At 43.8% G+C, this 25,250-nt stretch overlaps 1 protein-coding gene across 1 annotated transcript in view; it reads left to right on the forward strand.

The window, feature by feature from the left end:
• The window catches only part of ACLY (ATP citrate lyase), a gene marked incomplete at its 5' end in the record, with an annotated part of 1,378,630 nt that overhangs the window by 79,038 nt on the left and 1,274,342 nt on the right, over window positions 1–25,250 (forward strand). Inside the window, 1 exon segment of the mRNA XM_044054761.1 lies at window positions 3,057–3,179. Coding sequence (XP_043910696.1) covers window positions 3,057–3,179 — 123 coding nt within the window.

Genomic DNA, 25,250 nt, shown 5'->3' on the forward strand with positions numbered 1-25,250 from the left:
AAGTGGAATTCATTGGAGCTATACTAGACACAGTCACTGGATTTGCATCCCTCCCATTAGAGAGGCTCCAGAGGATCAGATCACAAGTAAACCACATCATTCAGAACAGAACTGTTTCAGCAAGACTCCTGCGGGTTCTAGAGTCAATGGCAGGCTCTATTACCCCAGTTCCTGTGGCCAGATATCCCATGCAGATTCTTCAGTGGCTTCTGGCCTTTCAGTGGTCATTATTAAACCAACCAATCCCATCGGATTTTGATCACCAATCGCTGCAAGCAAGACCTATCTTGGTGGCTCATTTCCCACAAAATCTTGTCAGGCCCTCACTTTGTCCTACCTCAGGCCCAAGCCATAGTGACCATGGATGCTTCCCAGATGGGGGTGGCATCTGGGAAGGACAGTCCAAGGCACTTGGACCCAGATGGCCAATTTGCAAATCAGCATTCTAGAGGTGATGGCGGTGCTCTTAGCGTTGTGAACATTTCAAGACCCCATCCCCTTTTGAACAGTGGCAATACAGACAACATGTCAGTAGTCTGGTATATCAACAAATGAGAGGAATCCTGTATTACCCGCTTTGTTGAGAAGCCCTCAGAGTATGGCAATGAGCGATTTCTTCCAGCCAGTTTGTAATGGCAATGCACATTGCCGGGAGCTCCAACGTGATTGCAGACAAGTTGAGAAGAGCTATCCTAATGCCTCACAAGTGGTCTGTCAATTCAGTAATGGTGGAAAAGATATTCCGCCACTGGGGTCAACCTTGCTGTGATCTGTTTGCGTCCCCTTTGAACAACAAGTGCAGCAGTTGATTTACCCTAATCCCCCCCCCCCTCTGGGGGAGTCACCCAGAGACACTCTTCTCCACGATTGCTCCCCCCCCAGTCTTCTGTATGCTCCCCCCCCCCCGACTCCTCTGATATGTCAGTTTCTAAAGAAAGCCAAGAGGTCAAAGAACAAAATAATCCTCATTGCTCCGTTCTGGCCTCGACAAGTTTGGTTTCCCCTTCCTTTGGCCTCACCTACTTTGGAAACCTTGGATTCTTGACCCAGCTTCAGACTTATCTTACCCAGAAGGAGTGGTTCATCTAAATCTCTAGCATCTCAAGATCACTGCATGGCTTCTCCTGTTCCCATGATTGCCAGGCATTCCTCTTACTTCCCTGGTCCAACAAATCATTTTTGCCCACCACAAACTTTCAACTAGAAACCTGTACCATAACAAATGGATAAAATCTGCTAGATTGTTGCTTGACAGTAGTATCGATCCCTACACAGCACCTGTAGATAAAGTTGTAGATTTTCTGGTCTTTCTTAATCAGTCTGGCTCCTCAGCTTCTACCATTTGAGTACATCTTGCTGCAATGTCTAATTTCCATATTAGTTTTGATGGTTCTTCACGTATGTCTCAAACTTTGTAAAGACTTTTTGAAAGGAGCCTTAATGCTAAGACCTCAATTTAAAGAACCAATTGCTCCATGGGATTTACCCTTGGTCTTACAGTCTCTCACTTTGTCCCCTTTTGAACCTTCGATAACTTGTGATTTAAAGTTTTTGACCTGGAAAACTTTGCTTTTGATAGCTATCCCTTCAGCCAGAAGAATATTGGAAGTTGTGTCCCGCAGGCCCCCCTATTTAAAGTTTCATAAGGGCATGGTCTCACTCAGGATGAATCCACCTTTTTTGCCAAAGGTTGTCTCAGAATCAAATATCAGTCCAACCTTACATATACCAGTTTATTTCTCTAATAAGGGAGAGTACTGTCTGTACTTATTGGATGTCCACAGACAATTATGTTTTTACCTTCACAGAACATAGGACATCAGAAAATCCAACAGTTTGTTGCCTTTTCCTCACTTTCCTTAGGTAACCCAGTTTCTAAGGTTACCTTAGCTTAAATGGCTTAGGGATTCTCTCACCTTTATCATTCAAAGAGACTTCACCCACCATGTCCTGTGAAAGTCCATTCAACTAGAACTGTAGCAGCTTCAGTATTTCATGCTAGAGCTTCTTTTATGTGTGTAGTAGCTGCATGGGCATCTCCTCATACTTTTATTACTCATTACAAACTGGATCAGGTCTCTAGGGGACGTGCATCATTCAGTTCGATGGTGCTCTGGAATATTCTTTCGTGAGACCTCCAAAGATTCAGGTACCTAGGGACTCTGTCCCACAGTCAAGAATTAGTGAAGCTCAACAACTCAGACGGAACATTATGGTAAGGCATAACTTCTGTTTAATCATGTCTCCAGCTGCCACCAGTGATACTTACTAACCAACAGTCTGCATATTTGTGTGGAAAGTGATAGAGATGGATATATGCAGAGAGCTGTAGTTCAGGAATGTTTAAACAGGAAAAGAGATGGTGATAGTAATGTAAGTGCTTTGTTACAAATGAACAGACATTATCTACTCTGCTTCCATTACCTGAACAGGAACGTTATTATGATTGCTTATTAAACCCGGTTTTATTTTTATCCATTGTTACTTAATATGCCCCCATTTCCTCCTCTTGCTTTGCCTGGTCACCACAGTTGTGCCTATGTGTTAACTGAGGTGAGAGAAGTGTTTGGGTGTCTAGATGACCGCCATACCTATTAGGGATGTGTGTACAGTCCTAATCCCCCATCAATGGATGATATTGATGGTTGCTTATATGAGGACTTGCATGCCATCTCTCCCCCATAGTGCATACCCACTCCTGAAAAAACACACGTGCTTCTTTGGCAGGCCGAGTACACCTTCCAGCTACTTTTCCAGGCATGCTGTACCTACCTGTCCTCCAGATCGATGTATTTTGGCTGGTAAGACTGCCTCCCTCATCCCAGGAAGAGGAAAGCTGAGTCTCATTTCCACCCACCCCTCTGCTGGTTGCTTCAGTAACCGGGGGTGCTAATTACCCAGGCAACTGTCTGGGCTTTATCCACATGTGCTGAGTAAATGATGATGCAGAATTAGTTTTAGTGTGTTATGTAAGAAAAGAATAATGCAGTTTGAAAAAGTCAATGATTTATGTAAACTTTGAGGGATTAGTAAGATTATCTACTTTTATTTTTTAGCGTCTTGTGGTGAAACCAGATCAGCTAATAAAGCGTCGTGGGAAGTTGGGACTGATAGGCGTTAACCTAGACCTTCAGGGAGTGAAGGAGTGGTTGAAACCTCGCCTTGGAAAAGAAACATTTGTAAGTTCTGAATGTATGTTTAATTGTTTCCATGCATTCGAAAGATTCTTCAGACTAAGTGTACCTCCTTGAAAGTTTGAGTAATAGCTGTCAAAAGTATGATTGAATTATTACCTTCTAATGCAGGAATTTATATGCATGTCACATTAACATTCTGTCTTACTTCATTATCTTTGTAAGCACTAAGTCTTATTTTTTGGAAGGGGAATGCAATATATGTCCAGAATATCTTTTGAAATGACATTACATCAGGAAAGAAAGTGTCCTATATTTGTTCATAAAAGTGACCACTGGAAATATGCTAGCTTCCCAAATTATAGATAAATTTAAAGTGGCAAATTTTGCCTGAAAGAAAAGCAGTCTGCATATATTTATTCCTAAGATCAGCAGGTGTGTGCATTCTTTAGTTTGGTACTTTAGCGTCATGACGTATTCTAAAAAATGTTGCTAGACTATGTCTGATTTAGAGGCATAGTTACTGATATTGGTTACCAGTAGCCATCTTTGGTGTCAGCTTTTTACCATTTGGTTCATAGCAAGCATATGCAAGGTATATGTTGTAGCTAGCAGAGTTGCTGTGTATGTATGATACATGTATAAAATATTTGTGTGTGCATGTGTGTCAAATGTATACATTTTTTCTAATTTTTTATAGTGCTAGTATAACATCAGAGCTAAATTTACTTTTCGTATTTTTCTGTCACTTTATGTGATACCGCAAAAATGCTGATGATGTTGTCCTATCTCGCCTTCATTCTTACTAGAGATGGGTTTGGATCTAATCCTCGGATCTGACTCTGCCTTGTATACAAGCTCGAGGTCTTCCACTAGCTCGTGGCTAAACCATATCCCATCATGCACCAGGAGAGATTCCCAGGTCTCGTTTGCCTCTAAACAAGATCGGGTACTCTTCTTACTGGCTGTGGCTAAGTAGACTTTTCTTTATATTTGAGAAGATTGTTTTGTTTCTTATAGCTTCTTAAGTGAATTGTTTGTGTTTCAGCTGTTTCTGTGGTTAAACTGCTGTTGGCCATCGTTTTCTCCGTTAGGCCTTTTCTCCCTCTCTCAGCTTTGAATATTAATAGCCTGCTTCAGTTACAGGGCTTCCTTTAACCTTTTTTTGGCTTTTTCAGGTTAGTTTGTTACAACAGAGAACTGCGTTAGCCCATTTAAGTTGGAGGGCTGTGCTATCCTCTTCCAGACTTTTTCTAGGTTAGCAATTGTTCATTTTTTTTTTTTTAAGTAAAAAAAAATATATATATAAATATATGGGTCTACTACTAATGCCCGAAACGACGATTTCCCGACAGAAAACTCCCCGACGCCAGATGACCGACAGGTAAGTGTACCGACAGGGTGATTTGCCGACAGCGGAAAGACCGACAAGGGAATGTGCGATCGCGACGCGGTAAGTGTGCGATGGTGACGGAGTTAGGAGCGGTCAGGTAAGTGCTCGAGATTGTGGGATGTCGGGTTAGGCTGTGGGAAAGGTGAGTGTGTGTTCGTGTCGGAGGTATGGTTCGGGTAAGGTAAGTGTGTGCTAGTGAGGGACTGTAGTTTAGGGACGGGTTAAGTGAGTTAGGGTTAGGGTGCAGGTAGGTGAAGTGTGCGTTAGTGTCGGAGCTTGGGCTAGGGGTGGGTTAAGTGAGTTAGGGTTAGGGTGCAGGTAGGTGATGTGTGCGTTAGTGTCGGAGCTTGGGCTAGGGGTGGGTTAAGTGAGTTAGGGTTAGGGTGCAGGTAGGTGATGTGTGCGTTAGTGTCGGAGCTTGGGCTAGGGGTGGGTTAAGTGAGTTAGGTTCAGGCTGCCGGTAGGTGAAGTGTGCGATAGTGTCGGACCTTAGGGTTAGGGTTTGGGTCAGGGATAGTGTGTATGCTATGTAGTGTCGCGTGTTGTTTACGTTCCGTGTGTCGGTGTAATGGTGTTCGTGTAATGGTGTTCGTGTTTTGCGTTGTCGGGTTTGTGTGATGTCGGTCATCTGGCCGGGGAGTTTTCTGTCGGGAATCGTCGTGTCGGTAATTAGTAGTAGACCCAAATATATATATATATATATATATATATATATATATATATATATATATGTATGTATATATATATATATATATATATATATATATATATATATATATATATATATATATATGTGTGTGTGTGTGTGTATGTATATATATCTATATATATATATATATATATGTATGTGTCTTGGAAATGCTTAAACAGAGAATCAGCTAGAAGCCCATCAGCCCTTCAGCAAAGGAGTCGTTGTACCTGAAGGCTTTTGAATCTCACCTTTTCTCCACTTGAGTATCTCCGCCTTTTGGTGAAGTTGTGGATTTAGTTTCTCAAAAGGTGTGGGAGTCTCCAGATTCTGTGGAACCGGTTCCTCAGAGGCAAAATAAATTCATTACCTCGCCTTTGGACAAAAAATTTCTAACTAAGGGAGTCCAGTAGATGCTGTGGTGGTGGTAGCCGCCAAGAAGGAACTCTGAGACATCCTTCTGTCCATCCACCAAACAAGGAGTCTCGCACAATGGACAGCTATGGAAAATGCATTTTTTTCTTCAGCGACATTTGCTCTTAGGCCACTGAATTACCTGACTCACTTTAACAGATTACAGAGAGATCTCCTGAAAGAGCTAGGAGATGCCCTCCAAGGTTCAGTAGCTGAAGGGGTGTTTGAGAAAACTTCCTCACAGCTCTCCAACTTAAATTCAGTGGTCAACTCCTCCATGAGACTGATTTCTTATGCAGCGGTTGGAGCGAGCAAAGCAGCGGGTTCAGGGTTTTCCTAAGGAGACATTCCTGGATGTGCTTGTGTGACTTTGCGTAGTCCTTTAAATCTTCCTTTGTGAATGCTCCATTCAATGGCACCGTCCCTGTTCGGGCCACAACATGGACACAACCAGGTGTGAACAAGAAGGAAAGACTCTCTGCGTTGGAGTCCGTTTTTTCCCTACCTACCAGACCTTACCCCAAAGGTCAGAAAGGTAGTGGGAAAATGTGGCTTCGAAAAACCCAGAGGGCTTTCCAGGACGCACGTGGTGATTTTTTCCCCCAGGAGCAGACTGGGAAGTGGTAATGGAAGACGCTGACCACATGGCAGAGGGGGTCCGCAGAATCAGGATGACAGAGTCCTCCTTTGGTAAGTCCTTTCAGTGCTCCTGAAGGGAGGCCTGCCTTTCCATCTCTGGAGGCAGTCGGGGCCGCTTATCTTTGTACCCAAAAGCCTGACTGACATTAAGAAAAGACAAATGGATACAAAGCATCATATCCAGAGGTTACTCCATACCCCTTTCCTTCCCAAGCATAAAAAAACACCCCGGATGTACCACCCAGTCAGAGGGAACAGGCAACTCTAGAAATTCAAAAGTTGCTAGACAAAAGTCATCCAAACAGTCCCCACAAACCAAATAGGATCCAGAACCTACTCAAGGTTCTTTTTAGTTCCAAAGAAAACAGGGGACTGGAGACCAATTCTGGAGCTCTGCAAGCTAAACAAATCTGTAAGAAAGTCACTGCAGTCATTACTTCTATTTCTGGGACAAGACAATTGGATGTGCTTGATATAGACCTCCAGGATGCATACTACCACATAAAAATGGACAGGTGATCCAGGAGGCACCTGCGCTTTTGGCTGGGGAGCCAGCCACTACCAGTTTTGGGCTCTGCCTTTTGGCCTCACTACAGCCCCTGGAGTGTTCACAAAGTGTATGGCAGTAGTCGTGGGTCACTTGAGGCGCCTAGGATTCAGTGTTTCCATACTTAGATGATTTGCTCCTAACCGCCACCACCGAGCATCTTGTAATAAAAGTGAGAGAAACCACCTTGCAACTTTGCTCTCACCTAGGTGTCACTATAAATTATGAAAAATCTGCCTTGCTGCAGTCTCAGCATATAGTTTTTATAGGAGCAGAGCTAGATATAACAGAAATGACTGCCAAACTTCCTCCAGAAAGGGTACAAGTTCTTCGCCAGGTCTTGAATCTCCTTTCCAAGAAAAAAGTAAAAACAAAGCCGGTCCTAAAAGTCTTAGGAACCATGGCGGCACCAATAACCTTGATCCCCTTAGTACATCTGCACATGAGAATTCTCCAGTGGCTACTGTCCACTCAATGGTTGATGCAGGAACTGCCCATGTCCCACAAGATATTGCTAATGGAATCTTGCAAAGGCTATACTCCACTCATGTGATGTTAGGTTGAACCTTTGTACTTCCCCATCCATTAGCCACAGTGACCAGGGACGCACCCAGTTAAAGCCACCCCACCCTATCTGGGAAAAGATGGTCCAAGGCACTTGGGAAGGATTACGAGGCCTATTTGCACATCAGTGTCCAAGAGATGAGAGCTGTGCTTTTAGAGTTGCAGGCATTCCCGGGCTCTCTTCTGTTGGGGACTGTTGCGATACAGACAGACATGTTATTTGTATGGTACATAAACAAGGGATGACCAGATCTTACCCTCTTTGTCAGGAGACCTTGAGAGTTTGGCACTGTGCAACGTCCTCCCAACGCTTTCTGATAGCAGCGCACATCTCAGGGAAATCCAACATGATTGCAAACAGACTCAGCAGAGCAATTCTGATGCCTCACGAGTGGTCCATAAAACAGGAAGTGGTGGAAAATTTTCCACAAATGGGGCCAGCCTTGCTGCAACCTTTTTGCCACATCCGCGAACACCAAATACAGCAGCAGCTACTTTGCATTGATTTCCCCCCTCCGAGGGAGTCACCAAGGGATGCACTTGTCCATGATTGACCCTCGGGTCTCCTCTAAGCTATCTGAAGTAGTTTACTTCATTTGGTCTTCAACCTGTGGGATACCGGATCTGAGCCGACAGTCTCACTAGCATCTGCTCCAAGCTCCAAGCTTACCCATAATACACCTCCACTACCTTCCCAACCCCCAGATCTCGTTTGCTGCGGCTAGCTGAAGTATCGTGATCTCCAGAGCTCTGAGTAGCAAGTGGCTATTAAAGCTTTAGAAAGCCTTTTTTCTTTCTAACTCGTAGGTTAGTGGTTAGTATAGGTTCCCCTTCCCCCTGCTTGGTGTGTCGAGTATTTAAACTTTATTATTGTTTAGCTTAGTTTAGTAGTTGGTTAGTGTACTTGCTTCCCCACGCCCCTCAGAGTGTTCTGCGTGTGAGTGGTTTTCAGTGGGAAAACTTTATCTTTCTCTCTACTTGTTTTTCCCTATTTATCTGAATGGCTGATAAGCCCGTGTTTAAAAGGTGCACAGAGTGTGGCCATAAGTTGTCCCCAGCAGATGGCCACACACTTTGTGTAATGTGCTTGGGCGTTGCCCATCTAAGTGCAGACTGTGCTATATGTGTGGGTTTTAACCCGCGCGCAATCAAGGACAAGAAGGCTAAGCTGGCCCTGAAAGGCCTTCTTCCCATTTCTGAGGGGGTTGCCTCATTTTCGGCTTCGGCCACAGCGGCTGCTATGGCCACCTCTCCTTCTCTTGCCCCTTCCTCCCTCCCAGGCTAGGACTCAACCTCCCATTTCAAAGCCTGCAGAAAAGGAGTGGAAAAGGGGCAGAGGGAAGGAGAGTGAGCCAAAATCCAGGACAGAGAAACGTAAGCGGTCCCCGGACCTCCCTTCACCTGCTAAGAGTCATAGGATCCGTGACTCCCCGCTGCTCCGATCTCCAAGGTTCTCCCTGGAGCCGGAGGAGACACTGTTTACATCTAGAGCCTCGGTTCTCTGACCTGCAAGATCGGAGTCCATGGCCTCCTCGAGGTCCACGTGGTCCTTATCAGAAGTCGACATGGATAAAATGATGAGATTTATTCGTACTCCGATCCAGATGGGAGTCTTGCCAGCCCCCTCTCCCTCAGGAGGGTGGAGCTTGCTTCCCTTTTTTTACACTGATTTCTCCTTCTCCAATCCGTCCACCATGTTCGGAGTACTCTGATCCGGGGTTGGCTTTAGTCAGGGGGTCAGTGCCGACGGTACCTGCTTCCTCGACGCCAACAGCTGCCTGGAGCTTGCTGGATCCGGCCAGCTCAGATCCGAGCCGCTTTCGGACCCGGAGCTTGGGGGTCGGATGTGAGGGAGTGGAACTTTTTCATAGACTCCGCATTTGTCGGGCCAAGTTCCCTTCCTCGGAGCTCCATCCACTTCGGGCCTGGCTCAGATTCTCTCGTCTGACCCGGGGAGACAGACTTCCTTATTGGTTCCACAGGAGGTTCGTTCTCCCTCAGCATGGGTAGAAAGGGTTCTCCACTGGATCAAGACCCCTGACTTATCCCCTCAGACTCCACCCTAACCCCCTCTGCTCTCTCTACGAATTCGATCATTTTACCAGAGGAATAGCCTGTGCTCGAGGAGCCCCAGATTGTTCCCCCTGAGGAACAGGTGGCTTGCAAGTTCCCCCCCGGAGAGCCCCACCAGAGATGTGCGTCGCAAGCATACCTGTAAGAGTAGGCACTTTGACTCCCTTGTGTCCCTCGCCGAGGATACGGATTTGGATGATGGGGAAGGTTCCCCTAGGTCACCTCCCAAGTAGGTCTCCTTTGGAGACCTCATGGAAATCCTTCGCCAACGGGGAGGTTGGTCTGCCCCCAAATCTTCTGATGAGTCCATGTTGCTGGAGGCTTTTGGCACGGGCCCATCTGCTCCTTGGGTGTCCCCTCCCGCAGATCCCTTGTTGGACCTGGTCACCTTGCAGCCCTGGAAGGAGCCGGACACTGTGGAACCATTTCCCAAAAGGCCTGACAAGATTTTGAGTCCACCTTCGGATAGGCCAGCATGAAACAAAGGCTCTCCCGTAGATGCTATGTTGATAGCAGCAGCCACAAAGAAGGAACTAGCCCAGGAGAGTTCCTCGGTTCATCCTCCAGACAGAGATTCGCGGATGATGGACCGCTTAGGGAAGCAGGTTTACACTTCAGCTACCTTTTCTATTAGGGCGCTAAACTACTTGGCCCATGTCATGAGACTCCAATGCGACCTGATCAAGGAGCTGGTGGAGTATCCCCCTAAAGTCCCTGTCGCAGGATAGGGACTCATTCTCCATGAGTATGGCCACTTTGAAAGCAGTCTCCATGTTCACTTGACTTCTTTCACATGCTACTGATGGAGAGGCTAGGGCAGCTGGGTCTGGAATGTCCATGAGGTGCAAAGCCTGGCTCACATTTTGTCAATTTTCGGAACCTTTCAAGGTGTCCTTTGCCAATGCCCCTTATGACAGCTCTACTCGCTTTGGTAAGACCGCCAAAGAGACTTTAGTCCAGAGTGCGAAGGACAGGAAGATACTGTCTGCCATCGGAATCCACTTATTGAACCCTCAAAGGTCCTTTTCTCAGAATCAGAGATGGCAAAAGAAGATGTGGTTCCAGAAGTCACAGTATTCCTGGGGCACTTAGGGCTCTTCTTCTTCCCTCAGAGGCAGAGGGGGACAGAATGGACACCGGCCCAGAGGCAGAAGGGGGGGGGGGTCCAAAGAATTTTGGGTCTCGAGAACCTTTCTCGGACAGGCCCAGACAGCAACCCTGAGGGGTGGCCCGACTGCTCTACTCTGGAGGCAGTAGGGGGATGATTGTCCTTGCACCTGGCGGCATGGGAGTATGTAACCTCAGACCGCTGAGTGCTTCAGATCATATCCAGAGGATACTCTATCCCCTTTGTGGGTCCTCCCAAATCTCCTAAACACCTCTCAGATGTACCACCCATGCAAAGGAAGGCAGCAGCACAGGAAATTTCCAAGCTGCTAGGAAATAGAGCCATCAAAACCGTCCCCTCAGATCGGGCTTCTACTCCAGGTTCTTTTTGGTGCCAAAGAAAATGGGGGACTTTAGGCCCATTCTGGACCTATCTATCCTGAACCTGTTAGTTACCAAAGAAAAATTCTGGATAGTCGCACTACAGTCCATCATGCCATACCTCCAAGAGAGCGACTGGATGTGCTCGTTAGACCTCCAAGATGCTTACTTTCACGCAAAGATGCACAGAAGCTCCAGGAGTTTCCTCCGCTTCTGGCTAGGAGTTAATCATTACCAATTGCGAGCCCTACCCATTGGTCTCACCGCAGCCCCTAGGGTGTTCACCAAAGTGATGGCGGTGGTAGCAGCTCACCTGAGGCTTCAGGGGATTCAGGTCTGTCTGTACCTGGACGATTGGCTCCTCACTGCTCCCACCAGGTGTCTACTCTCTCAAACCAGGGATTATTTCTTAAACATTTCCCTGCACTTGGGCATCACAGTCAACACATCCAAATCACTTCTAAATCCTGTCCAGGTGATAGACTACATTGGGGCAAGGATAGATACATTACAGTGCAAAATCTTCCTGACGTTGGAGAGAGTACAAAACCTGAGGATGCATGTCTCTCTGATCTACCATTGTCATCTTCCACCGGCAGAATCAGTGTTGAGGGCCTTAGGTTCAGTGGTGGCGACCATAACGCTTCTCCCATGTGCCCAGTTACATGTGAGAATTCTACAGTGGGCACTAGCTGTACATTGGTCCCTGTTGGAACTTCCCTTGTCGTATCCAGTACAACTCAGTCGAGTCTGTCTGTCATCCCTTTTATGGTGGATGTGTTCTCCGGACATTTTGGAGGGATGACTCTTTGTTCCAGCCCCTGTCCAAGCCACAGTGACCACGGACGCCTCCCAGTTCGGGTGGGGGGGCATTGTTTGGGCAGGACAGTCCAAGGCCTGTGGTCCCCTGTAGAAACCAGCTTGCACATAAACGTTGTAGAGATGATGGTGGTGCTTTTAGAGTTGCAGGCCCTTCATGCCTCTATTCCTCTGTGAACCATTGCAAATCAGTTATACAACATGTCAGTGGTCTGGTATATCAACAAACTTGGAGGGACCAGGTCTTATCCCCTTTGTCGTGAGGCCATGAGAGTGTGGGAATGGGCGATCTCCACTGGTTGTTTTCTCATCGCAGCTCACATTCTGGGACTGTCCAACATTCTAGCGGACAGGTTAAGTCGGACTATTCTGATGCCTTATGAGTGGTCTCTAAATCTTTCAGTAGCGAAGCAGATCTTCCTGGAGTAGGGGGGGGGGGGGTCAACCTTGCTGCGATCACTTCGCATCTCCTTCCGATGCGAAGTGCAGCAAGTTTTTCGCTCTGAACCCCCTGCCGGGGGAGAAATGCTAGAGTCCATGCTTGGCCTCCCAGTCTTCTGTATGCTTACCCTCCAGTGCCTCTTATTCTGAGGTTTCTACAGAAAGGTCGTCGACTGGTGAGCAAAGTGATCCTCATTTCCCCGTTTTGGCATCGACAGGTTTGGTTTCCCTTCTTCTGGTCTCACCTTCTGGCTCCACCCTGGATCTTGGATCCCATTCAGGATCTGATTTCACACCCATCGAGGGTTCCTCATCCGAACCTGGACAGTTTGAAGCTCACAGCTTGGCTGCTCCAGTTCCCATGATCGCTAGGACTCCTGGAATATCCTCTTCAGTTAAGTCTATTCTGGTGGCTGCTTATAAGTCTTTAACCAGAAAGGTTTATCGCATTAAATGGAAAAGTTTTTCTTTTTGGGCCTCTCAAAGGAGTTTAGATCCCTTCACGGCTCCTATTTCTGCCATTCTTGATTTTCTAGCTGATATTTTTCAACAAGGAGCTAGTTCGTCTGCTGTTAAGGTTCAATTACCTGCCATTTCTCATTTTTATGTGGGTGAGAATTCTGCCTCTCTAGCCTCTTTCAGACTGTAATGAACAGCAGATGCAGGGTGGTAACCAACGAGACGGAGCCCGAATAATGAAAAAATTCTTTACTCAATCCAATGATCAAAAAGAAGTACAAATACACAAAGTCACAGTTTAAAAATGATAAAACAACAAGTTAAGCGCTTTCGTCAATACTCAGACTTCTTCAGAACAGTGAATTGCTGGCTGATAACTCCTTAAATACACACCCAGTCAATTAGTAAAATATTACCCCACATCATTTCCTTTCAATTAAGAAACATCACAGGAAGTGTAAGGTAGTAGTGAATACTCCCCTGTTTGCAAGTACACAAAAAGTCAACTAACCAAATGTTAAATCAATAGTGTCACATGTAAAGAATGTTATAAGGCAAAAAATACCAATGACAATATAAATAAATCATAACATAAATAACTGTTTAAGTTTCAAAAGTGGTGCTATAGAAATTCTATCATTAAGACCTGGAGGGGAGTATGCATTCAGTCTGATCTGCCACTTTAACTCAATGTACTCCAAATATTCCTCAACAGGTCCACCCCTTTGTCCCAGATCAACTTGTTCAAGAATAAAAAAACTAAAACTGTGATTACTTTGGACATTAATATGCCTAAATAATGCATTCTTCATATTTTTCTGCTTGATGTCATATAAATGTTGGTAGACTCTAAGTCTAAAAGCATTTTTTGTTTTCCCCACATAATAACCTTGGCAGTTTTTACATACTGCAATATAAACAACCCCCTTAGTATAGCAAAACATTTTCTTTTTATTAGTAACAGATCCAACATTTTTAAGATTAAATTTCTGTATCCATCATGAAAGGGCACTGGGGACATCTACCACATTTATACGTGCCACCTCTAGTGAGATTAGGTTTGCCTTTTTCAAGTAGTCCTTTTATTGATGTACTCTTTTTTTATAAACTATAGTGGGTCTCTTGCCTATCTTGTCCAAGACCCCAATATCATTATCAGAAACCTTCCAATATTTATGTATTATGTATTTGATTTCTTCAAAATCTGCAGAATATGTGAGTGTCAATGCATGTGTAAAAATAGTATTATTGTGCCTCACATTATTGTGGCCATCCCTATTGCCCAATAGGGCTCTAAAGTGTCCACTGGTCCTCTTATTTATAACTTCCTGAATGATGTTTGATAGAAAAGGCTCTGGATAACCTCTTCTCTGAAACATATTGGACAAATTGTCACATTCCTTGGTAAAGTCATAAATGTCAGACACCATCCTGGCCAATCTGACACATTGGCCCTTGACCAGGGCCTTCTTCTGGTGCAAAGGATGTGCACTAGTAAAATGTAATAATGTGTTAGAATAGGTTGGTTTCCTGTATAGTTGGGAAATAAAACAGTTGTTCACATAATCTTTCTTTATGGTGATGTCCAAATAATGAATATAATCTAGATCCTTGACCATAGTAAATCTCAAAAAACTGGTGGTACTGTTCATGTACGAAAAGAACCTATTCAAATCTTGTTCTGATTGATTCCAAAACAGGACAATATCATCAAGGTATCGCCCATACAATACCCATGAAGTCCTGAATTCGGAGTTAAAAATGTATTGATCTTCCCAATGTGCTAAGACAATGTTGGCGAAGATTGGTGCACAACACGCACCCATGGCAACTCCAAGCCTTTGTTTAAATAAATGTCCTTCAAATGTAATGAAATTGTTTTCCAAAGCCATCTCCATACAAGTACGGATGGTCAAGATGGTGTCATGATTCAATGACGAATTACTGCATTGAAACTCATAGAACCAGTCCAGACCTATATCATGTGGTATAACTGAAAACAGGTCACAGACGTCAATAGTCCTTCAGACTGTGTAATGCCTTTATCAAAGGGACTTTTCTGTTATGCCCCCCCTGTCAAGGATCCTGTTCCCCCATGGGACCTTACTATGGTTCTTCTATCTCTGGTCGCTCCTCCTTTTGAACCTGCTGCAACCACAGATCTAAAATTCTTATCCTGGAAAACAGCATTTTTGGTGGCTATTACCTCTGCTAAAAGTGTTTCAGAACTGCGGGCATTGTCCGTCAAAGTTCCTTATATGATTTTCCACAAAGATAGGGTTTCCCTTTGGACCAGTCCATCCTTTTTTTCCCAAGGTGGCATCACCAGTTAATATCAATCAAACCATCAATTTACCAGTTTTCTTTCCTAATTTTGCTAACAAAATGGAATACAAACTCCACTTGCCGGATGTTCATAGATAGTTACAATTTTGTTTACACAGGACAAAAAATTTCCGTAGATCCGATCAACTATAAACCCTTTTTGGGAAAACCTGTCTCCAAGGTTGCTGTTGCTAGGTGGATTTCTTCATGCATCCTTCAGGTCTATAAGGACAGAGGCATGTCTCCTCCGGGTCAGGTGAAAGCTCATTCCACTAGGTCCATGGCTGTTTCTGCTGCCTTTTGGTCTAGATTCTCTTTGGATGATATTTGTTCTGCAGCTACTTAGTCCTCATCTCATACATTTATTTCTCATTACAAATTGGTTGGACTTCCAGAAGGAGAGCATCCTTTGGTTCCGCGGTGCCTGGAATATCCTTCCATGAGGGCCATCCAGGAGTTTAGTAGCTGGGGACTCTGTCCCACAGGTTGAAGACCAAATGAAGTAAACTACTTCAGAGAAAAGTTATGTACTCACCATAGCGTTCCATCTGAGGAGTTCTACTTTAATTTGTCTTCAACAGTCCCTCCCTCCTTTCCCTGGACCTTGTCATGTGAACAGCCTGCAGGCTGCAGTTATAGGTCATAAGTATTTTTCAGGTCCGGGTTATCAGTATAAGGATCAGCAAACTCAATCTGGGGGTTGGAAGGTAGTGGAGGTGTATTATGGGTAAGGGGAGGAGCTTGGAGCTCGGAGTAGATGCTAGTGAGATTGCCGGCTCAGATCCGATACAGATCCAGTATCCCACAGGTTGAAGACAAATGAAGTAGAACTACTCAGATGGAACGTTATGGTGAGTACGTAACTTCTTTTTCCCTCCCTTTCCATTGATGCCCAGAGTTCTTCAGAAAGCCAATTACTTGGGAAGGAACTTGATGCTCATCGCCCCATATTGACCTTGTCAAATGTGGTTCCCCTTCCTGTGGCTTCATCTCCAGGAGGAGCCTTGGATTCTGGACCCAGTTCCAGGCCTCCTGACTCATCATCAGGGATGCTCCATCCATCCCTTCAAACCTTCAAGTTGACAGCTTGGCGGCTCCTATAGCAGCCATAGCCAGGCTCCCTAACCTTTCTCCTGCAGTAAAACATGTCCTAATTTTGTCTCATAAGGCTTCAATGAGAGAGATTTATAAAAGCAAATGGAAAAGATTTTCTTTATGGGCTTCAGATAATCATATTCATCCTTTTCTGCCCCAGTAGCTTCCATTCTAGAATTCTTGGCAAAACTGTTCAATGAAGGCTACTATTCTGGTTTAGTTAGCAGCGATGTCCAATTTCCATTAAGGTGAATCAGGCCTCAATATTCTGTCCCACAGACTATGCAAAGCCTTTCTTAAAGGTACTTTTTTTTTATTAGGATCACCTATTAAAGACCCTCCAGCATCATGGGACTTGATTTTTTGTCTTATCCCGTTTTGATTTTTCCCCCCATTTGAGCCAGCATCATACTGCGATCTCAAATTTTCGACTTGGAAAACTCTTCTTTTGATAGCTACTACTTCTACTAGAAGGATGTCAAAGCTGCAAGCCTCGTCAATAAAGCCCCCCTATATGCTTTTCTACAGAGGCAGAGTATTCTTATGAACTAACCCTTCTTTTTTATCCAAAGTATGTTCAGAATCTAATTGGAACCAATCCATAGAACTACCAGTATTTTTTCCTAACTGAGAGTAAGGCAGAATACATGTTGCACCAACTAGATGTACATAGACAATTATGCATCTACTTACATAGGACAAAGGACTTCAGAAAATCTGACCAAATATTTGTATCGTTTTCAGATTCAAAGAAAGGTGCTCCAGTTTCTAAAGTGACACTTTCAAACTGGCTCTCAGATTTTGTAACCTTCGTTTACAAATTTCAAAACAATGATCTATCCCATAAAGTAAAAGGTCATTCTGCAAGAGCCATTGCAACCTCTTCCACCTTTCGGGCTAGACTGCCTATTGATACCATTTGTACTGCAGCAACATGGGCAAGGCCACATACCATTATCACTCATTGCAAAGTCGATTTGGCCTCAAGGAATAGGGCCTCCTTTGGTTCCACAGTTCTGAAGAATATTCTCCCTTGAGCCACCCAAGAAAGATGGTGCTAGGGACGCTGTTCCAATCTTAGTAAGAATGAAGGCGAGGTAGGATAGCAGCACATAAAGAAGTTATGTATTCACCATAATGTTCCATGTGTGTTGTCCATCTCTGCTTCATTCTTGCATCCCACCCTCCCTTTCCCCAACCTTTTGCTCCTGGAAGTCCGAGTTGATACATTTGGCTTCTAGTGGTCTCTGACCTTCTTAATTGGTCTGTAAGGTATTAAGCTACCCTTATTTTGTATTCCTTTGTATAGCTGCAAACAAGATCTGGGGAGCTCTCCTGGTGCATGATGGGATAGGGTTTAGCCACAAGCTAGTGGAAGACCTCGAGCTTGTATAGGAGTCTGATCTGAGAATCGGATCCGAACCCAACCTTAGTAAGAATGAAGGACAGATGGACAACACACATGGAACGTTATGGTGAGTACGTAACTTCTTTTTTTTGCAATTACAGACTGATTATCCACACAGAATGCTGTTTTTGTTTCCTTGTGTTTAGTGCCATTAGCTTATGTTATATAAGGCTTGGTTTTCATTTGCTTTATCCTCAAAATTTGTAGACACCACTGTTAAAATGCCAAGTTTTTGTGATATAAAAAAATGAGACCACAATAAATCATTTCAAAACATTTCCGATCTTTAATTTGTTTTTCAATTGAATTGTACAGGTTATAGGTCAAACAAATCTGTTAGGGGGGAAAATATAAAAATAAAAAAAACATACAATAAACTGGTTGCATAAGTGTGCACACCCTTAAACTAATACTTTGTTGAAGCACCTTTTGACTTAATTACAACATTCAGTCTTCTTGGGTAGGAATCTATCAGCATGGTACATCTTGACTTGGCAATATGCACCCACTCTTCCTTGCAAAAGCGCTCCAAATCTGTCAGAGTGTGAGGGCATCTCTTGTGCACAGCCCTCTTCAGGTCACCCCACAGATTTTCTATTGGATTTAGGTCCGGGCTCTGGCTGGGCCATTCCAAAACTTTGTTTCTTCTGGTGAAGCCATTCTTATATTGATTTGGATATATGCTTGGGGTCATTGTCATGTTGAAAGGTGAAATTCCTCTTCATCTTCTGCTTTCTAGCAGACGCCTGAAGGTTTTGGGCCAAAAGTGACTGGTATTTGGAACTGTTCATAATTCCCGCCACCTTGACTAAAGCCCCAGTTCCAGCTGAAGAAAAGCAACCCCAAAGCATGATACTACCACCACCATGCTTCACCATAGGGATGGTGTTCTTTTGTGATGCAAAGTGTTGTTTTTGTGCCAAATGTACCTTTTGGAATTATGGCCAAAAAGTTCAACTTTGGTCTAATCAGACCAGAACACATTTTCTCACATACTTTTGGGAGACTTGATGTATTTTGCAAATTTGAGCTGAGCCTGAATGTTTTTCCTGTGTAAGAAAAGGCTTCCGTCTTGCAACCCTACCCTATAGCCCAGACATATGGAGAATATGGGAGATTGTTGTCACATGTAGCACACAACCAGTACTTGCCAGAAATTCCTGCAGCTTCTTCACTGTTGCTGTAGGCCTCTTGGCAGCCTCCCTGACTAGTTTTCGTCTGGTCTTTTCATCAATTTTGGAGGGAAGTCCAGTTCTTTGCAACGTCACTGTTGTCCCATATTTTCTCCACTTTTTGACTGTCTTCACTGTGTTCTATAGTATATCCAATGCTGTGGAAAGTTTTTTGTACCCTTCTCCTGCCTGATACCTTTCAACAATGAGATTCCTTTGATGCTTTGTGAGCTCTCTGCAAACCATGGCTTTTGCTGTAGCAGGCAACTGAGTACATGTCAGGAAAATCCTACTAGGACAGCTGAACTTTATTTGGTGTTAATCATAGTCTCTTTAATTGATGGCAGGTGTGTGCCCAAGAAGACTGAATGCTGTAAGTCAAAAGATACTTCAACAAAGTATTAGTTTAAGGGTGTGCACACTTATGCAACCAGCTTATTGTACGTTTTTTATTTTTTCCCCTAACAGATTTGTTTTTCAATAGAATTGTGCAGGTTATAGGTAACATTAAAGGTGGGAAAAGTTTTGAAATGATTGCGGTCTCATTTTTTGATATAAAAAAAACAAAAACCTGGTATTTTAACTCATTAACCCAGAGTACCTTCTCATTGCGCCTCTGTGCTTAACGCAGAGCGTGACATGAGAAGATACTAATTGCAAGCGGTTACCCGAGTGCCTTCCAGCGTGAGAAACTGTATTGCAGATTTGTAGCTGAGCTTAATATAAAACACGCTGAATTCGTAACTGAACTTGTAATTTATCTTATGCAGTTACGATTCAGTGTGTCTTTATATTAAGGTCACATTAAACTTTTACTGGAAAATCCGCTTTCAAAGTAGATGATAAAGCAAGTGATGGCAGCCAATCTGATTCTTGCAATCCAGGCCACAACTTGCATCACACCTCCATCCCTAACATTATTTTCTTTTGTTTTCCCCAAGTAGAGGGTCCAGCAGCAGGTATGTCCTTTCTTTTTGCAAATACTTGGAGATTTTACCTGCTACTGGATCCCTCTTTTTTTTTTTTTTTTTTTTTTTTTTTTTTTGTGGGCTCATGGGTTGCACACATTGAGCTTCCTGGTTCGACTTTGCCCAAGGAGTTTCCCGGTTCGACTTTGCCCAAGGAGTTTCCTGGTTCACCAAGGTAAAAATATGTGCTTTTTCACTTGCAATGTGCAGTCAATGCAATGTTTTAGTTTTTTTTTTTCTAAATGACATTGCTACTGCTAGTACTGTTGCTGCAAATACTGCTGCTTCTACTACACATTTTGTTAAGTTTAATTGTTAAGAATAACCCTCATCATATACTTATTTGTTGGGTCTATATAATATATTCGAACTTTCAAAACTTCGAATCCCATATGTTTGACAACATATGGTCGAAGTTTGAAAGATCGAATATATATAAAAAAAAAAAAAAAAAGAAAAGAAAAACTTACCTTAACGGTGCGAGTAGGGGGGCAAGCCCCCTGCACCCCCACCTCCCCCCACTTAAATATACCAACTCCGAGACTGCACTTCAGTGCAGTAAAGGGAAATTCTCCCATTCTGCACTGTACGGTGCCATTACGTTTAACCTTCAAACTCTTGAAATGTCGATCATATGGTGTTGACCATATGACATTCAACATTTCAAGTGTTCTAATAGGAACCCTTATTTGTTCTTACTGTCCAGTCATGGAAAAATCACTATTTTGTTGTAGATTTACATAGACATTAATGTCATGTTGTGGGCTTTGGTCAGATGATACACCACTGGTATTCCCATAAGTAAATAGCATCAGTAGTAGCAATAGAGTGGTCTAGCAGAGCCAAGCAGTTAAAGCATTGTTATAACGGGGCCCTGGTAGGCTTGATGTCATCAGTTTTATTGTTTTAATTTCATTAGTTTCTAATCATTAATCATGACAGAATAGTCTGCTCTTCTCAAGAAACAATTAGCAGGTAACCCGTAAGCACTGCTTCTTTCGGTGTTGTTTGTCACTTTGAACTTTCTTTTGATTCTGTACCTTGTTTCTTTTGAGCTTGTACTGCTGGTAGATAGTAAATGTCCAGCTGTTGTATTGCTACTCGAAAGTTTGGACAAGCCTAAGATTTTTTTAATGTTAATTCCATATTACTTTTTCTGTCACTTTACGGCTGTATTTTCGAGTGTTGTTTTTTTCTGTTTGTATGCTGTTTTTCATGTTGGAGGTATGTTAAACCATAAATCCTATAAGCACATACATACAGAAGTGGAGCGTTTTATACAGATTTCTTATAAGCCTTCTCCCAAAACAGACTGAAGTTGTTTTCCTGTGCTGTGTGTTGATCTATTACACCGGTTGAGTAATGTGCTTTGTAGCGTTAAGGGAATAGTTTGTCTTTTAAAGAGCTTTTTGAAAGCACTGTCACTGCAACCATTTAGGAGTTTTCCTGTGAACGAGTTGTTTCAAAATTTGATTAGTTTGGATATGATGCTAACTTAGCTAGTCTACAAGTGTTTCATCTAGCTTAATGCATTGTTTGCAGTGGTACCCGTCTTCATGAGAATTAGTACTTAAGATAAAATACTGGGCATGTCATTGTCAGGGTGAATGTCATCTGGTCTGGCTTTGTCTCGCAAGCTGTCTTTGAGTGCAACACCTTAACACCTTTTGCATTTATATAGATAAATTTGCATGGGCTGGGGGTCGGTACAACGAAGCATATTCTGTCTGTTAGAGACTTTGATTATCCTGTCAGATATAAGAAAGGAAATGTGTATTCTCTCCACTGCAGGTATTTTAGAGGAAAAGCAATATTGATGTTTAAAGCATATAATGATAATTTTTGCAGCCAATGTTTAACTTAACCATATGCAACAATTCTTTGACATTCAAACACAAAAACCTTTAATTTTGCTATTCCCAAGCATCATTCTTCATAGGAGTAAGTGTATTACTATTGTTAGTACAAAAATTTGAACTGCAGTATATACAAAGGAAACATGATTTCACTATTACTTCCTTTATTTCCTGCCAGTAGTTGGTTGTGCTAGCCGTTTCTGTATGATTTTGACTTGCAAAATATTGTTATTTCTTTCTGGTATTTGACATAGCATATGTTCCATTACGTAGTTATGCCACTAGTTCTAGCAAAATTCCCTAGAATTAATTTCTTATAGATGTCTCCGAACTTGCTAGCTGACTATTACAAGCATGGAGCTACCATATGTTTTGTGCTTTTTTCTTGGCTTTGTCATTCATTTGTGGAATTCAGTTGGGAGGAAAGGCTCAATATCTAAGCGTTATACTATTTTACTGAATTACTCAGGTCTTCTCCTTACTGATGATAATGAGTCTCTGTTACATAGGAGGGAGGAAGGGCTCGGTAATAAGTGTTATACTATTTTTACTGAGTAAGTGTTGTACTATTTTTACTGAATGGCTATGGCCTTCTCCTAACAGATGCTAATGTGTTAGATAACAGCTGCACAAGGTAATAAAATGAATGCCTACTCAACAGGTTATGTGCAGCAATTATCACCTGTGTCTGAGCATGCATAATTTTGCACATCATTATCACAGTGCAGATGTTTTTCATGTTTCGCTGTTGCAGTCATCACATTTGGGTTATCCCTGCCAGGGTAGCCCTCGACTTACCTGAATACCAGACACTTAGTATTTCTGCGTCTGTAGCTGTCACCTTGAGGACTGGCATCAGGACATCAGTGGTATAAATGAAGGCAGCCGACACCATTACATCAGTCTTTCTTGTCATGGAGCCTGAAGCAGAAGCAGTTCGCATGAGTGCTGGTCGGCCGCTACCTGAGTTTTCATTTCCGAATTGAAGTTGAAGTCTTCTAAAGCTAAGTACTCCATTGCGGATCCTTTATTCTTGCACTAACCGATGTCAGAAAAAGTTAATTGTCTAGTCTGTAGAAAGCAAATACCACACAGAGACTTCCACTCTTACTGCGTCACTTGCTAGGCGCAGACCACGACGTCCCCAGTTGTCACTTCTGTGCTTTAACTCAAGAAATAGCCATAGTCTGACCCTTATTGTAGCCAGATATTTTTGTTTACAGTCCTCGAATTCTGATATGGCTTCGGTAAGCCATCCAACAGCAGATCTTCCGAACAAGCGTAAAGATAGACACAGACCACACCGGTCCAAACCTTCCGACGGTGCTTCTGTTGAGCTACTAGTCTGTCCTCCAGTATTCAGTGAGGTGCTTTCGCAGCCCCTGATGCCTGCTTCAGTTGATTCGCAGGCTGCTACAGAGACCCTTTCGGAGTCCGGTATGCCGCAGAACTCTTTTTTTTGTCTAAGGATTCTGCAGTCGTCTCTACCTTTGGGTGTGGAGCCGCTGAGCAGGCACCTGCTTCCAAGGAAGTCATTCGCACCACCGAGTCTCGACACAGGCACCTTCTTTCGCGACTACCGTTCTTTCGAAAACAACAGAGTTCCATAGGCCCAGGGTTTGAACCACACCCAAGAAACTGACTACTCACTCTCAGGCGCCTGCTGCCTTGCCTCAGTCTCAAATGCTTAAAATGGCAGAAGACCTTATGCTGATTAGGGGAAGCCAAGCCACCCCCTCAAAAAGGAAAAGAGGTCAGTCTCCAGTAGTTTTGTCTGAACAAGCATCAGATGATTCTTACTATGAAGGCATGCAGCCCCTCTCCACTTATGAGAATTATGATGCAGAGGATCCATTCCTTCAGCCTTTTCCCCCAGAGGATTTTTCCTTTGGGGAAACCCTGCATACCTTAAGAGATCATTTCCAGTGGGAGAGTCAGGACTACCCTCAGTCTAAAAAGAGACTTTGGGAATTCCTAGATCTTCTGCAACACAGACACTTAGCCATCCCCCCAGTCCTGGATGTGGTGGATGATGTTTTCCTTGAATCCAGCTTGACTCCAGACGCCCTCCCTCCTGCTCCCAGAAAACCAGACCGGTACTACAGAGTCCCTGGCTCTCGCACACATTTTTTTTTTAGAAATCCAACAGCTGACCCTGACGTCATTTCTCAAGGGCCAAAAGGGATTAAAGCAACCTCTGCTAAGAATCCCACCCCTTCAGACAAGGATTCCCATGCATTGGACAGATGGGCTAAAAAAGTATGCACCTCAGCTACTGTTGCTATTAAGGCACTAAATTGTCAGTTCCATATGCTTAAATATCAGCAACATACCTTGGAACTCCTTAAACAAAAAAATGTCCTCCATTTCTGCATGGGCAGAATCTAAACATTTACAAGACTTAATGCATTCTTCAAGTCAAGTAACTAAACACGCTTTGCGCTGTGGTTTTGACACCCTAGAAGCTTCTTGCTGGGTGGCAAGCACTGGATCTGTCATTAGAAGACATGCATGGCTTAAGGAATAACCCATGCCAGACCACGTCACATCTAAATTTTTGGATGCCCCCTTGCACAAAGATAACTTATTTCGCACTTGGGCAGAAAAGGTCTTAGAAAAGATGGAAGAAAAAGCAAAAGCTATGCAAACAGTTAAAGATTTCTTACAGGCCCAACCCCCTAGGTTCAGCAGGCATTTTCCCTCCAAGCACTTTTCCTTTCCTGCTCCTAGTAAACAGGCCCAGCCTAGGCCATGTGGAAACAGACCCCCCAGACGGTAGCCCCAGGGAATGCAGAGATCTAAGCAGTGGACTACCTCCACTTCGAAACCAGGGAGTTCTAAGCCACCCCCTTATGGTAACTACTCACAATGACTCGCCTCCCCCCCAACCTCCCCTCTGCCCAGCTTCATATACCCCTAGGAGCAAAACTCTCTTTTCACTCAAGCACCTGGGCCACCATTACAAAGGACCAATGGGTTCTGAACATTGTGTCTCAGGGATACAAATTCTCCTTCCACACCCTTCCAACCCCAAAAGGGTTCCCAGATGTACCACTAAGTCAGTGGGCAGAGGCTCAAAAGCAAATCCATTCCCTGCTCTCTTTGAGGGCAGTAGAGCATGTTCCTGCGGAACAGATAGGCCAAGGTTTCTACTCAAGACTTTTTCTGGTGCCCAGAAAAGAGGGCACCTGGCGCCCCATCCTCTATCCATTCTAAACACCTTCCTGGTGATCCCAAAATTCAAAATGCTCACCTTCAGCTGCTGCTACCCATACTCTCCAAGGACACTTGGCTAGCCACCCTGGACCAAAAAGAGGGCTATCTCCACATTCCTATCAGGGAATCCTGCAGAAATATCTCACTTCAGGGCAGGATCTCAACACTTTCAGTTCTTTTCACTTCCCTTTGGCTTATCTACTGCTCCCAGAGTTTTCAGAAAATGCCTGGCCCCGGCCATTGCCTTTTGCAGACAAAGAAATATTCAAATTTACCCCTACTTGGATGACTGCCTTATTCAGGCAGACAGCCAGGAAAAACTGCTCAAACACCTAGCCTTTGCAAAGAGCCTACTAACCTCCCTAGGGTACACAATCAACAAAAAGAAATCCAAACAGGTGCCCACCCAAAGGATAATCTTCCTGGGAGCAAGCCTGGACACCGCATCTCAGATGGCATACCTTACACCAGAGAAACAAATGATCCGAAGTAGGAGATTCATTTGTCAGCAACCTGTGGGTTATGGATCCGATATCGGATGACCCAGTTTA

The sequence above is a fragment of the Protopterus annectens genome, chromosome 13.part0 (genome assembly GCF_019279795.1).
Source record: "Protopterus annectens isolate FY-2018-M chromosome 13.part0, PAN1.0, whole genome shotgun sequence".
NCBI classification, from domain to species: domain Eukaryota; kingdom Metazoa; phylum Chordata; order Ceratodontiformes; family Protopteridae; genus Protopterus; species Protopterus annectens.